General features: G+C 48.8%; 1 protein-coding gene and 1 long non-coding RNA gene across 8 annotated transcripts in view; one reads left to right on the top strand and one right to left on the bottom strand.

The window, feature by feature from the left end:
• LOC107181927 overlaps positions 1-12,046 on the bottom strand; it is a 97,230-nt gene that overhangs the window by 57,075 nt on the left and 28,109 nt on the right. For 4 of the 6 annotated variants that reach the window (XR_001512634.1, XR_001512635.1, XR_001512633.1 and 1 more), the window contains exons 3-4: positions 9,409-9,456; positions 8,593-8,853 (exon numbers count right to left, since the gene is read on the bottom strand). This is a non-coding gene — a long non-coding RNA (uncharacterized LOC107181927). The remainder of the gene's footprint in view (positions 1-8,592; positions 8,854-9,408; positions 9,457-12,046) is intronic. The other 2 variants (XR_001512636.1, XR_001512638.1) reach the window with 1 other exon arrangement.
• LRRC55 (leucine rich repeat containing 55) lies at positions 335-8,642 on the top strand. 2 transcript variants are annotated; one of them, XM_006756318.2, is made up of 3 exons: positions 335-690; positions 1,585-3,103; positions 6,936-8,642. In XM_006756318.2, the coding sequence occupies exons 2-3, from the start codon at positions 2,299-2,301 to the stop codon at positions 7,169-7,171; spliced, it is 1,041 nt and encodes a 346-aa protein (XP_006756381.1). In that variant the 5' UTR covers positions 335-690; positions 1,585-2,298; the 3' UTR covers positions 7,172-8,642. The 2 variants fall into 2 exon arrangements, with proteins under 2 accessions (XP_006756381.1, XP_015414683.1); XM_015559197.1 differs by having other exon boundaries at positions 1,588-3,103.

Here is a 12,046-nt window from a genome sequence, read left to right on the forward strand (position 1 = left end):
AGCCCTCTTTACTGTCCCTTCTGGATCTGAAGTCTCAAAACTCCTCCTCCTCTATCTCAGATTCCGCTGGGCCCTTTGCCTTCTTTCCCTGCCTGCTCCTCCCCGCTGCCCCTGTCCTGTTCTGTCAACCCCCCTCCCCCCCAGCCCCTTGTCCCCCTTGCCCTAGGATCTGTGGATGGCTGTGAATTCTACAACTGCTTCTTTCTGTCTCATCTTGGTGGGGTCCATAGACAGCGCTCCTGTTGCTCAGAGATGTGGAGGCAGTTGCTAAGAGACAGTGAAACGTCAGTACCTGGCCCTCGAGGAAAAAAAGGGGAGTGAAAAAGGAAGAGAGGAGGGGGAGAGAGGGAGGGAAAGGAAGGGAGGGAAAGACCTGACGGCAGCCACAAACCCCGGCAGCCTCAGCACCAAGCTGAGTTTCTGGAAGAAGCATTTGGATTCTGTGAACTTTCTTCTCAGCATCCTCCCTCGGATTTCCTTTTTGGGTAAAAGAAGGGGACCAGCTCGGGGACCACAGGACAGGAAACCACCGAGGATGCAGCCCCGGCAGCCTGGAGCCATGGAGGAGAGGCCGGGGGAGGGGACTAGCCAAGGAGGCAATCTGTTCTCCTGAAGCCGCAAGCAGGGATTCCAGCATGAGGGAGGGAGCCCCTGTCTGCGGCAGATTGATGGCTGTGTCCTTGGAACAGAGTAAGTGGGCTCCTGGGGGCCTGACGGAGTGCAGGTGGAGACTTTGGGGTTCAGGAAAATGAATCTGGATCAAGGGGAGCTGGGGTGGCTTCCCAGTGGGTGGGATTGAGGCAGGAATCAGTGGGAAGAGAAGCAGTGTCAGAGGAGGGGATGCGGGGAGGACAAGTGAGGACAGCAGGTGGGCACCGGAGAATCCAGGGGCTCAGAGGCTGGCTGCAGAGTGTATGGCAGGGTGAGCCACCCAGGGTGGCATCGTGCTCTGTCCCTCTGCCTGGCCAAGTGTGGGTGTGGGCTCAAGCTGGGGGGCTAAGGGGAGGGTGGAGTGTTTGTGGGAAAGGATGCTGGGATTAGGGGTGTGCACTGGGGGTGAAAGATGGTGGGGACAGACTGGGAGGGGCAGAGTGCATGTTCAGAAGGAAGCTGGAGAAAAAACTGGGGAGGCATGAGCGCAGGGCAGGGCAAATGTGCTGGAGTCACAGGAGTGGAACAACGTGCGTGTGTGTGTGTGTGTCAGAGAGAGAGAGACAGAGAGACAGAGAAAGAGAAAGAGAGCTAAGAGGACTGAAAGAGGTCTGCAATCCGCCAGAGTGTGTATGCCTTTTTTCTTTGAGAGTTGTGCAAGGGTGGGGTATTTGGTGCTGGTGGAGGTGGGGCTATGAGCATGAGAAAATGCATCCAGCGCAGGACAGACACTTAGGAGGATGGCTGAAGGAAGGGGCCCACAAGATTAGTGAGTAACAATCGTGCGAGGTTGGGGTCTGAGCCCACCTGAGACACAGACAGTATACAGAGAACTTTGAGTAGAGCGGGGAGGAGGGGGCACCAAGCCTAGGAGAGGGGCCATGGGGAGAAGAGGGCACCGTTCCTCTGCCTGAGTGCTTTCCTTGTTGCCAGAAGGAATTCTGCCTCCACCCGCTGAACACAAAGCCGCCTAAGAGAAGCACCAACTTGGGAAGTTGCCAGAGCTCCTAGCTGCCCCCTCCTGCACCTTCAGGACACATGACTCTTTCCAGGCTCAGCAGTGCAAACAATGGGTGGCACTTGGGGTCTTCCCCTCCCCGGGGATTACCATAGTCACTGAGGCCGAGGACTCGGGCTTTTGGGAGGCCCATGGAGATCCACTTCACTTCGGGCTCCCTGCCCAAAGCACCCACCCATGGACCCCCTTGGACTCGAGTCCACTGGGTCACCAATAGAATCTCCTCTGAGACCTTGAATGCTGGAGACTCCGACGCAGCTCTGGCATCCTGATCATCAATCCCAGACTTGAGGCAGGGCTGGGGACTTTTAGGCGTTCTGGGACCTTTAAAAGGCCCCTTTCGTGTCCTTTGCTCCCCCCTCCCACCTCTCAGACACAGCACGAAGAGGAAGCTCCCAGCAGCCATGGGTGCGAGGGACACAAAAGATCTGCAGGGAGCCTTCTACGGCCTGCTGGCAGCTGGTCCAGCCCCATCCTCGCCTCCTTCCTTTCTCAAGTTGTGATCATCTCTGCAGACCCTGGGGGACCTCAAACGGGTTGCTTGCTTCCTAGACTCCAGAGGGGACTTCCTGTGGCTCTCACCTAGGGAGCCCTCTGGCATTCAGAGGCTCCCAGGAAAGGCTTGAGTCATGACACCCTTGCTCAGAAGCCACACCCTCCAGGCCTCTAGGCCCCGATGTTGCTGCCTTCCTGTGCCACTGACTCTTGATTCTATGGACACAGCCCCAGCCCCTGTGGGCTCCATTCAGCACTGCCGTTGCCAGCTGCCTAAGATGGGTGATACCTGGTCCCAGCTACCCTGGCCTGGGCCCCCCAACCCAGCCGTGTTCCTGGTCTCCCTCCTCTTGGCAGCTGGGGTGATGCACTCGGACGCGGGCACCAGCTGCCCTGTCCTTTGCACATGCCATAACCAGGTGGTGGATTGCAGCAGCCAACGGCTATTCTCCGTGCCCCCAGACCTGCCAATGGACATGCGCAACCTCAGCCTGGCCCACAACCGCATCGCCACTGTGCCGCCGGGCTACCTCACGTGCTACATGGAGCTCAGGGTGTTGGATTTACGCAACAACTCCTTGATCGAGCTGCCCCCAGGCCTCTTCCTCCATGCCAAGCGCTTGGCACACTTGGATCTGAGCTACAACAACCTCAGCCACGTGCCAGCCGACATGTTCCAGGAAGCCCATGGCCTGGTGCACATCGACCTGAGCCACAACCCGTGGTTGCGCAGGGTGCACCCGCAGGCCTTCCAGGGCCTGGTGCAGCTCCGAGACCTGGACCTCAGCTATGGGGGTCTGGCCTTCCTCAGCCTCGAGGCTCTGGAAGGCTTGCCAGGGCTGGTGACCCTGCAGATCGGCGGCAACCCCTGGGTGTGTGGCTGCACCATGGAGCCCCTGCTGAAGTGGCTGCGAAACCGGATCCAGCGCTGTACCTCAGGTACGGGATTGGGCAGGACTGGGGGTCTGGGGAAAGGAGGGTTCTGGCCTCACTGAAAGGAAAGACTCCAAAGAAGAGAGGACTTAGAGATCTTGAGCCCCTACGGTGTGCCCTGATTTATGCTCGCGTCTCTGTACCCAGCTCTTTTGCTCCACAAGTGTTTGTAGAGTTCTTGCTTTGTAGAGTAGGTGCTGGAAATTCATTCATTAACATAACAGACACTGCCCTTGCCTCTGTGGCACTTATGACCTAAAGAGGCAGACAGACAATAAACAAGAAGAGCTCATAATAGACAGTGTTTATTGAGCTTGCACCATGACCAAGAACTTGGCATGCATGGTCCCACTCTTAGCACCCCCATTTTGCGGGTGAAGAAACTGAGGTTTAGAACCATGAAAAGAGTAGCCCAGAATCACTCAATTACAAACTGGCAGAGCCATGGATAAAGCTCAAGTGTATTTGACTTCAAAGTCCTGTTCTACTCTTCAAGACTGCTTAAGTGTTCTGAGTGCTGGCAGTCTCCCAGAGATAGAAATGGCTAACGCTATTCATTTTTCTACTTATGGCCGTGCTCTATTCCAAGCATATTATATATTTTAGCTCATCTCATCCTCACCTTAATGAGCCATCCCCACTCTACAGAGGGTGAAACTGGGCCACAGAGGGGTTCAGTAACTTGCCTGAAGTTACAGCTCTGCTAAGTGTTTGAAGTCAGAAATCAACCCTTGCAGTCTGGCCGCCTCTGGCTGTACCCTGAAGAGTCTGTTCTAGGCTAGCAGGAGAGTTGGGGCATGAGTTCTGGCCTAAGTTCTGGGCCAAAGGGTCTCAGCAGAGTTCCACAAGATTTGAGCATGAGATGGAGAGTTGAGAGGAGAAACTAGGATGTGATGATTTAACCAGACAATTCCAACCAGGGGTGGATTAGGGACTGAAGGAGCCTGAATCATGAAGGTTTGATGGGCCCTGGACTCACCCACTGGTGTCCAAAACTGGCCTGGAGGCAGACAATATTCAGTCGTGGCCCCCGTCACCAGCTCTCCTGTGTGGCAGCACTCAGCTTTGGCATGAGCCCCAGCAGTAAAAAAAAAAAACAGAAATAGCTGAGGGCACTATCCCAGGGGATGTCCCAGAGCCTGGGCTCACAGTGTGTTCAGAAGTGATGATGAATGAGGTAGGAGGGAGAGGAGGACTGAGTGGGGAGTCCGGGACCAAAATAGCTTGGGGGAGCTGTGGGTCACGATTCCCATGTTTCCACAGAGCTGTGGGAGGATGTTCTCTGGGACCAAAATAGCTGGGGACTGAGATAGGGCGATGGTAGGGGGGTTGGGGGGAGGCTGCCTGGAGTGATCGCCCCACCTGTTCAACCTTTGGAGCTGCATCTGCTCCCCTCTCTCCTATGCACTAGAAACAGAGGGGGCACTCTAGGCGCTAAGCTTCCACCACACCTGGGCTCCTCCTTTTTTGGAACCTCTTAGATTCCTGCTACCCTTCAGAAAAAGCTCAAATTCCCAACGAGTGGGAGAGGGATCCAAAGTCCCATCACCAAGGCCTCGTCAGGACAGATGAGGGACTCAAGTTCCAGAAGGGAAAGTGACTATCGGCAAACCAACAGTGAGAACACAAGTATACCACAGCTAGAAATCCATGTTCCCCGTTCCTCCACAGAACACACTTTGTACCACACCACACTCCAGGATACTTCCTCTTGGGGCTGAAGCACTTACCAGTGTAGGTAGGATTAGGCAATCCTCTTCCCTCTGTCTTTTTTGGTTTCTTCTCCTTTTTTCATGGGACTCTAAATACTATCCACAACTTTTAGACAAATCCCAACACAGAGAAACATAAGGGTGCCCTTGGGATATAACTTAACTTCAAGACTGGTCCTTTGACTTGCCAGAGAGTTTTGTCAGCCCCAGGCTTTCATCCTGCACTCCTGCAGGGCCCAACCACATGCCCTTGGAGTCTCCCCTGGTTGGTTCACACCAATTGCCCTCACTGTCTCCACACTCCCCAGCTTTGTATTGTCTCACCAAACCCAGACACACAGTAAACTTGGGAGTTCAGCATCTTCCAGTTCCAAAAGAAGAGCCTCTTGATGGTCAACTCCAGACACGGTCTTGTCCTGGGCAGGGTCTAGAGTACTTTGCATACAGCCTACAGGGACCCACCTCAACCTGAGGTTGGGGACAGATTGAATTCTTTTTCTGAACCTCGCTCCCCATTTCTAAGGATAATGATGCTCATCCATTTCCCCAAAGGGTCAATCTAAATCCACAATTTTATTCTTTGGCCCCAAAATCTACAGAATGAGTAAAAAGCGTTTTTACACCATATAATTTAGAAAAATCCTTCACATCTTCACATTGACTCTCCTAGACAATAAGTTAGACTATCTCTTTTTTATGTGTCCTCTTTCTTCATGAAAGCCAGAAAGGAAAAAAAACTTGTCCAAGATGAGAACTTAATTAATTTGAACAAAGGAATGGCAAACTGCTACCTACTCCTAAGGCAGAGTACAATGGAACCATTGACAGTCATCAAGCATTTGTACATGTGACCCTGGACTCTCAATGATGGAGAGAATGGTAAACTAATGAAGGAGAAGCCCCCTCTGACCTGTCCAAAAAGACCAAAATAGGGTAATAATAAAAGCACACATTACACAATACTTACTATATACCAAGAACATATCATTTATATGTTAATTCATAGACTCCTCATAACAACCAGACAAGGTAGATACTACTATTATCCTCATTTTACAGATGAAGAAGCCAAGACACAGAGGGGCTAAATGGCTTATCCTCAATCACACAACTTGGGAGAGATAGAGAGGGGATTTGAACCCAGGCCAATGGCTCCAGAGCCCACACTCTAAACCCTACACTTTGTGTATCTGGAAAAGCCACATAGGGTAGTAGAAAGACCCAATGCTTCAGAGTTGGACAGAATCATTTATTCACATACTCATTTAACAAAGATTCGCTGAGCACTTAAATGGACAGGACATGGTTCTGATGCTAACGATACTATGGGAAATGCTTATATTCAAGGTGGAGGAGACAGATAATAAAGAAGCTGTCAGACAGTGTTAAACATTATCGAGAAAAGTTAGGCAGAGTAGCTAAGACAGGAAATGCCTAGGAAAGATGACTTAGGGGATACTCTTTTACAGAGTTTCATAAGGGAAGTCCAGTAAGGTGATATTTGAGCAAAGTCTCAAAGGACATGAGGAACTGAGCTGTGCAGAGATGCAGAAGAGAACCATCATTACCAGGGGACAAATGCAAAGGCACCCCCTCCCTACCCAAGAGGGGACAAGCTCAGGTGTGGAATAATGACCAGGAAGTTTGAGTGGATGAAACAGAGTAAGCAAGGAGTAGAGTGGAAGCAATGGGGAGAAGTCTTTGCAGCCCCTGGTGAGGACCTTGGCTTTCAGTCTATGTGAAGATAAGAAGCAGAGAGTGACATGACAGGACTTCAGGTTTGAATGGACCATTCAGCCACTGTGATGAGATGGTTTAAAGGCAGAAGCATAGAGATCAGTTGGAAGGCTTATATAGGAGACAATGGTAGCCCACAAAAGCCCCAGTTCTATTATTAATAGTGGCTATTGGACTTCAGACAAGTTACTAAATTCTCCTAACAGTGATCGCCACTTCTATAAAAAATGGGTATAAAAATATTTGCCTTGAGAGCTATTGAGGGGACTAAAGAAGGTAAGTAAAAATTTTGGTACAAAAGAAACTAAACTGCTTTTGGGTAGGGTGGGTGCTCTCCATTCCATTCTGTCTCCCCAGGCTTTTCACCCTCCCTGGGTTCTGTGTTGCAGATTCTCAGCTGGCTGAGTGCCGGGGCCCCCCTGAGGTTGAGGGTGCCCCACTCTTCTCCCTCACTGAAGAGAGTTTCAAGGCTTGTCACCTGACCTTGACCCTGGATGATTACCTCTTCATTGCATTCGTGGGCTTCGTAGTTTCCATCGCATCTGTGGCCACCAACTTCCTCCTGGGCATCACAGCCAACTGCTGCCACCGTTGGAGCAAAGCCAGTGAAGAGGAAGAGATTTGATGTGGGTGCCTGGCATCCTCTCCATGCTGCTGACCACCACTGCCGTTCATACCGGACACTCTTCCTGGCTGCCCACTCTAGCCCCATGGTGCCCTGGCCACCTCTGTCATAGCTCAAGCAATGTCAGGAAACTACTTTTGAATAAGCTTCTACTGTGGGCCAGGCACTGTGCTAGGAACTGGCAGTGTTAGATGAAGCCACCTAGTTCCTGCCCTCAAGGCACTTCCCTCTGCTAGAGGAGAAAGAATCAGAAAATATTCCCTTTAAGACAATCTGTTGGCATTCTGAGCACATAGCTATGGAAGTCCATAGGAGGGGTTATCAACTGTGCTTCAAAAAGTTCAAGAGAAGAATAAGAGTAGAGGTGATTTGTGAGCTGGGTCATCAAAACTGTCTGCTTTGTCAAGTAGACCAAGAAGGGTGTACATACACAAATGATAGAGGCCAGAATACGTGTGGTACATTGAGGACCATGGTGAACAATCCCTGGAACCTCAGTGTACAGAAGGAAAGTGGCACAGGACCAAAACTTTCCCTCTGACACTCACCTGTCATTGCTCAGAGCTGCCGACCATTGCCTCCAGAGGGTGAGAGCTCTCCATCCATTGGAGAGCTCTCCAATGCCAAGCCCCTTGGCTGCCTCCTACCAGCAGTAACAGGTGAGACCACCTCCCAGTGACTGTCCCCCACACTAGATCACCAGTTGTAGCCTGCTGGCAAGGTCCCAGGTAGAAAGCTGAGGACACCTTCAGTGCCCTTTCTCCCACCTCTGTCTTCTGCCTCTCACTCCAGCTTTGGCTTCAGAAGAAAGAAGCAGGAGGCCCAGGAAAGAACAGCTTGAGTCCTGGCACTCAGACTCCTAATCTCGTAACTATTCTTGCCACAGTGCTCATGCCAAGGAATGTCACCAGGAAAGTGCACTGTGGGTTGCATCCCTGTAGCATGATAGTACAGGACTGAAGGAGGATTTGCTCTTTCTTCGAAACTACTCATTCACTTAAGCATAAAGGTGAGAGAGCTATTACCAAACACTTGCCAGTGTTGGACACTGTGATAAACGCTCTCCACAATTTCCTTTAATGCACATAACAATCTTCTGAGGTGAGCATTAAAGTTCCCATTTTACAGATGGGCAAGTAAAGCCCAGAGAGGTCAAGGTTATGTGATACTTATGAGCAAAGTAAGCCTGTGCTCTTTCAACTACCCCAGTCAAGTAAGAAAACATCACAATTCTCTTCAAAAGTATATAACTTCCCCAAAGTCAAGTAGTGCTGATGAAGCTCCTAATAAGAGCCAGCACTCCTCTGGGCACTATTACATCTATTGATTCATTTATATTAATTCTCGCAGCAACATTGCCTGGTGGCTTTTATTATTCCCATTTTACAGATGAATTCATTGCTGAAAACTGAATATCTTACCCAAGGTTATCCAGATAAACTCTAGAAGGAAGGTGTTAGGTAGCTCTAGTCAGGGAAACTGTGTCTAATCAGTCCGTCAAAAATCAAGTATCTTCATGTATAAAGCACAATTATCATCATTGTCGTCATCTTCATTATCAGTGTCATCAGCTTCATCATCATCTTCTCTACATTTGTTCAGCACTGGACAGTTCCTGAAGTGCTTTGGCATTATTCTTCCTAACTCCACAACCCTGTGTGGCAGGCAAGCCATCATTTCTCCTATTTTACAGATTTTAAAAAAAAATAGAGACTCAAGAGCGGATGTGACTTGCCTAAACGGCAAGGTGGAGACTCAACTCCAACTCGGCTCTCTTTCCAGTAGTGCCCCAGGTGCTTGGGAAGAGAATGCCTGGGAGGCTGGATAGTCGGGCCCTAGGACTTAGCAGCCATGAAACATCCTAGTAGATCAGCTATGTAAAGGACAGTAAAAATCTAGCTGCTGTACAGATTTAGATATGCTCATGGTAGCGAAAATCACAGCCTCTGACACTTAGAAGCAGCGCAGGCAACACCTGAATAAGAGTCACCTGTCTTGCAATGTACAAATAATGCATTAGAAATGGTAGCCATCTAAAAAATAAGACCTTTGGGAAACAGGAGAGAAAGCTGTGTTAACCCCTTCTATTTAATCCCTGCTGTGTTGTGTTGCAAGAGAGACAAAGGGTGTCAGAAAGTGTGGGTAAGAACCTCTGCATGATAGGAGAAGACTTTAAGGCACAGTCCAACATGTTGCCAATGCTGGCCAGGATATAAATTAAAACAGGGGCTTCCTACCTTGCCCCCAACTGTAGCAGGCTTGTATCATCCCATCTTCCTGGCAGGCTCAAAGGAATGAAAGAAAAACGTATCATCTTCCTCATGCTCCCTGAGCTAGTCAACCCAAAAGAGTACCCAGAACTTTGTTAGACCTGGGGTACTTGAACCTTGTGTGTCCTGAATCTCGCTTACAACATCTGGGCCAGAGCCCTGCTCTTGCGACATCTGGAGCAGAACTGTGCCCTATCTCTTCTTCCACTATGTCCAGGACGGGTGGATTGGGGCTGCCCTCCACTAGTCAATCTCACAGTCTAAGGTATTTGGAAAGGTTCTTATAGAAATAATAGTCCTGATACAAATAGTTAAGCTTCCCATAGAAGAACATCATATGCATCTATGATAATCTCCTAGACACTCTTGTTTGCTAAAATATAGTTAATATATTTTAAGATATGTACTTGGTTTTTTTTTGCATAGAACTAGAACCAAACAAGACACCAAATGACCCTTGAGATCAAATGTCCTTTCTAATGAGATTATTTAGTCCCTGTTAATGAGTAGGATACATGGATTTTAGAAGGTCCCCAGCTGCTAGAAGGTCCCCAGTTAACTAAAGCACAATGAGGAAACTTCCCTCACCTCCCACCACCAGTATCTTGTACAGACTATCAGAAGCAAGCTTCTAGAGGCACACTTCTAGAGGGAATCTAGAAGTACCAATTGAAACAGTTCCCATAGTTGCTGCTGACCAAGAACCCACGATGGTGATCCCACAAGGTGTCATTAAGTTTTTTCCAGATTAGTTAACATGTAAGTGTTGGAGTATCTCTGAATCTATGTGTCTGTTCATGAGGTTTCATGTATGTTAAGTGTCTACTGATATGAGGCCAAACTCTCTGGAACTTGACTTCAGTTCTCCAATAGTCTACTCAGCCATCTGTTTATTGCATTGCTTACTACACTAATATGGAATCCCATTAGGGTTTGAGTAGGGATAGCTACCTGTTTGGAAAATATAAAAACAGAGAGATGTGGTAGAGGCAGACTAATGAGATCCTGACTACTTCCCTTCGTTCTCCTCCATCCCTCAGAGATTATCCTAATCAAAGAAGCTTCCTCATGGGCTTGAGGATATCAAAGTTTAGTTAACCAACAGTGCTGTGATAGTCAAGTTCTGGGCCATTGTTCTTTAGAAAAGACCCCACATTTACACCACATCACTTTGGACCAGTTTCTTTTGATCACCCTCAGATTGCCTCCATTGTTTCCCCATTCTTGTAGAGATTCCCAGAGAACCCTGCAGAAATGGGTCCCCAGAGTTGCTATAGAGTCTGCTGGCTCCTTTTAAGGAGGTTGGTGTATGGAATTTGATCACAGACCAAAACAAGTATTTCTCTTCCACCATCAGGGAAGACTTACAATCCCTATAGATCTCTTTGTTGATACAGCTCTGGCATTTTTTCCAGCTCTAGAAAGGAAATATTTTTGTCCATTCTTCCCACAGCTAGAGAAACTTGTCTGCTCTCCCCACCCAAGAAGGAGGCAAAAGAGAAGTGAAAGAAGCAAGTTGCAAGGTCCTGTGTACATTACCATCATGTTTGTCACAGTGCTGGGTGGAGAGATCTAGAGCCACAGAGCTCTCAGTTTTTCTGAGTGCTGTCCTGAGGAATGCTGATGTCTGGGGTGGGAGGGTTAGGGAGGGATGGGGAAAGGGAAGATGCTAACCTTTGTATGGAGATGATTTTATAACCTTGCACTTTTGTAACTGTGAAGAATTTTTCATAAATGTGCATTAATAATAAAGAGTGTATAGTTTAACAAATTTTCTAAAAGAGTTGTGAAGAGGAGGGAGAGAGAGGGAGGCAGAGAAAGAGAGAGAAAAAGGAACTAAGCAGAATCAAGAGGATGTGTGCCAAAATATACACACAAAAGGTCTATGGGGAGGGAGTAGAAGGGAATAATTAGGAGATGTGCCAGCCATGGAGGGGCATGTGTGGGAGTAGAAGGAACACCACAGAAGCATATTTCTACCAGGCAAAAAGAATACGTGTGTGTCTGTATGCACACACCCCTATGTGTAGGCATATTTTGGTGCCTAAAATTATACAAAAAGAGCATATGTTTTATACATGTTGGTGTTTGCAGCTTGGGTCATCTACAAAACATGCCAAGGCAAGTGGGTGTGCCCGCCTAGCTAGCATCACTAAGGAATGTGGGCCAGGGCGATGGCCCACTTCAGTCATGTGGGCAAAGGACATTAGCTCAGGCATACAGGTAAACCATCTAAATGGATGGTGTGGGGGGTAGATGAGGCCATCACTGGTATAATTTCAATCTCTGTTCTCATAGGTTAGAAAAGAAGGGAAGGGAATCTAAACCTCCTGAGTCTTGCAAGTGCAGCCTATATACTATTGGAATTGAGATGGCAGTGTACCTTGGGAACAGAGACAGAAAAATGAGGAGCAAGTGTGCAGTGGCAGCCATTTTCTATTCCAGTACACTGAAGAGGAAGTGGCTCACTCTGGGTGGCTCAGTTGATTGGAGCATCCTCCTGTGCACCGAAAGGTTGCAGGTTTGATTCTGGTCAGGGCACATATCTATGTTGGGGCTTTGATCCCCAGCCGGAGCACCTATGGGACACAACCAATTGATGTTT

The sequence above is a fragment of the Myotis davidii genome, unplaced genomic scaffold (assembly GCF_000327345.1).
Source record: "Myotis davidii unplaced genomic scaffold, ASM32734v1 scaffold874, whole genome shotgun sequence".
NCBI lineage: Eukaryota > Metazoa > Chordata > Mammalia > Chiroptera > Vespertilionidae > Myotis > Myotis davidii.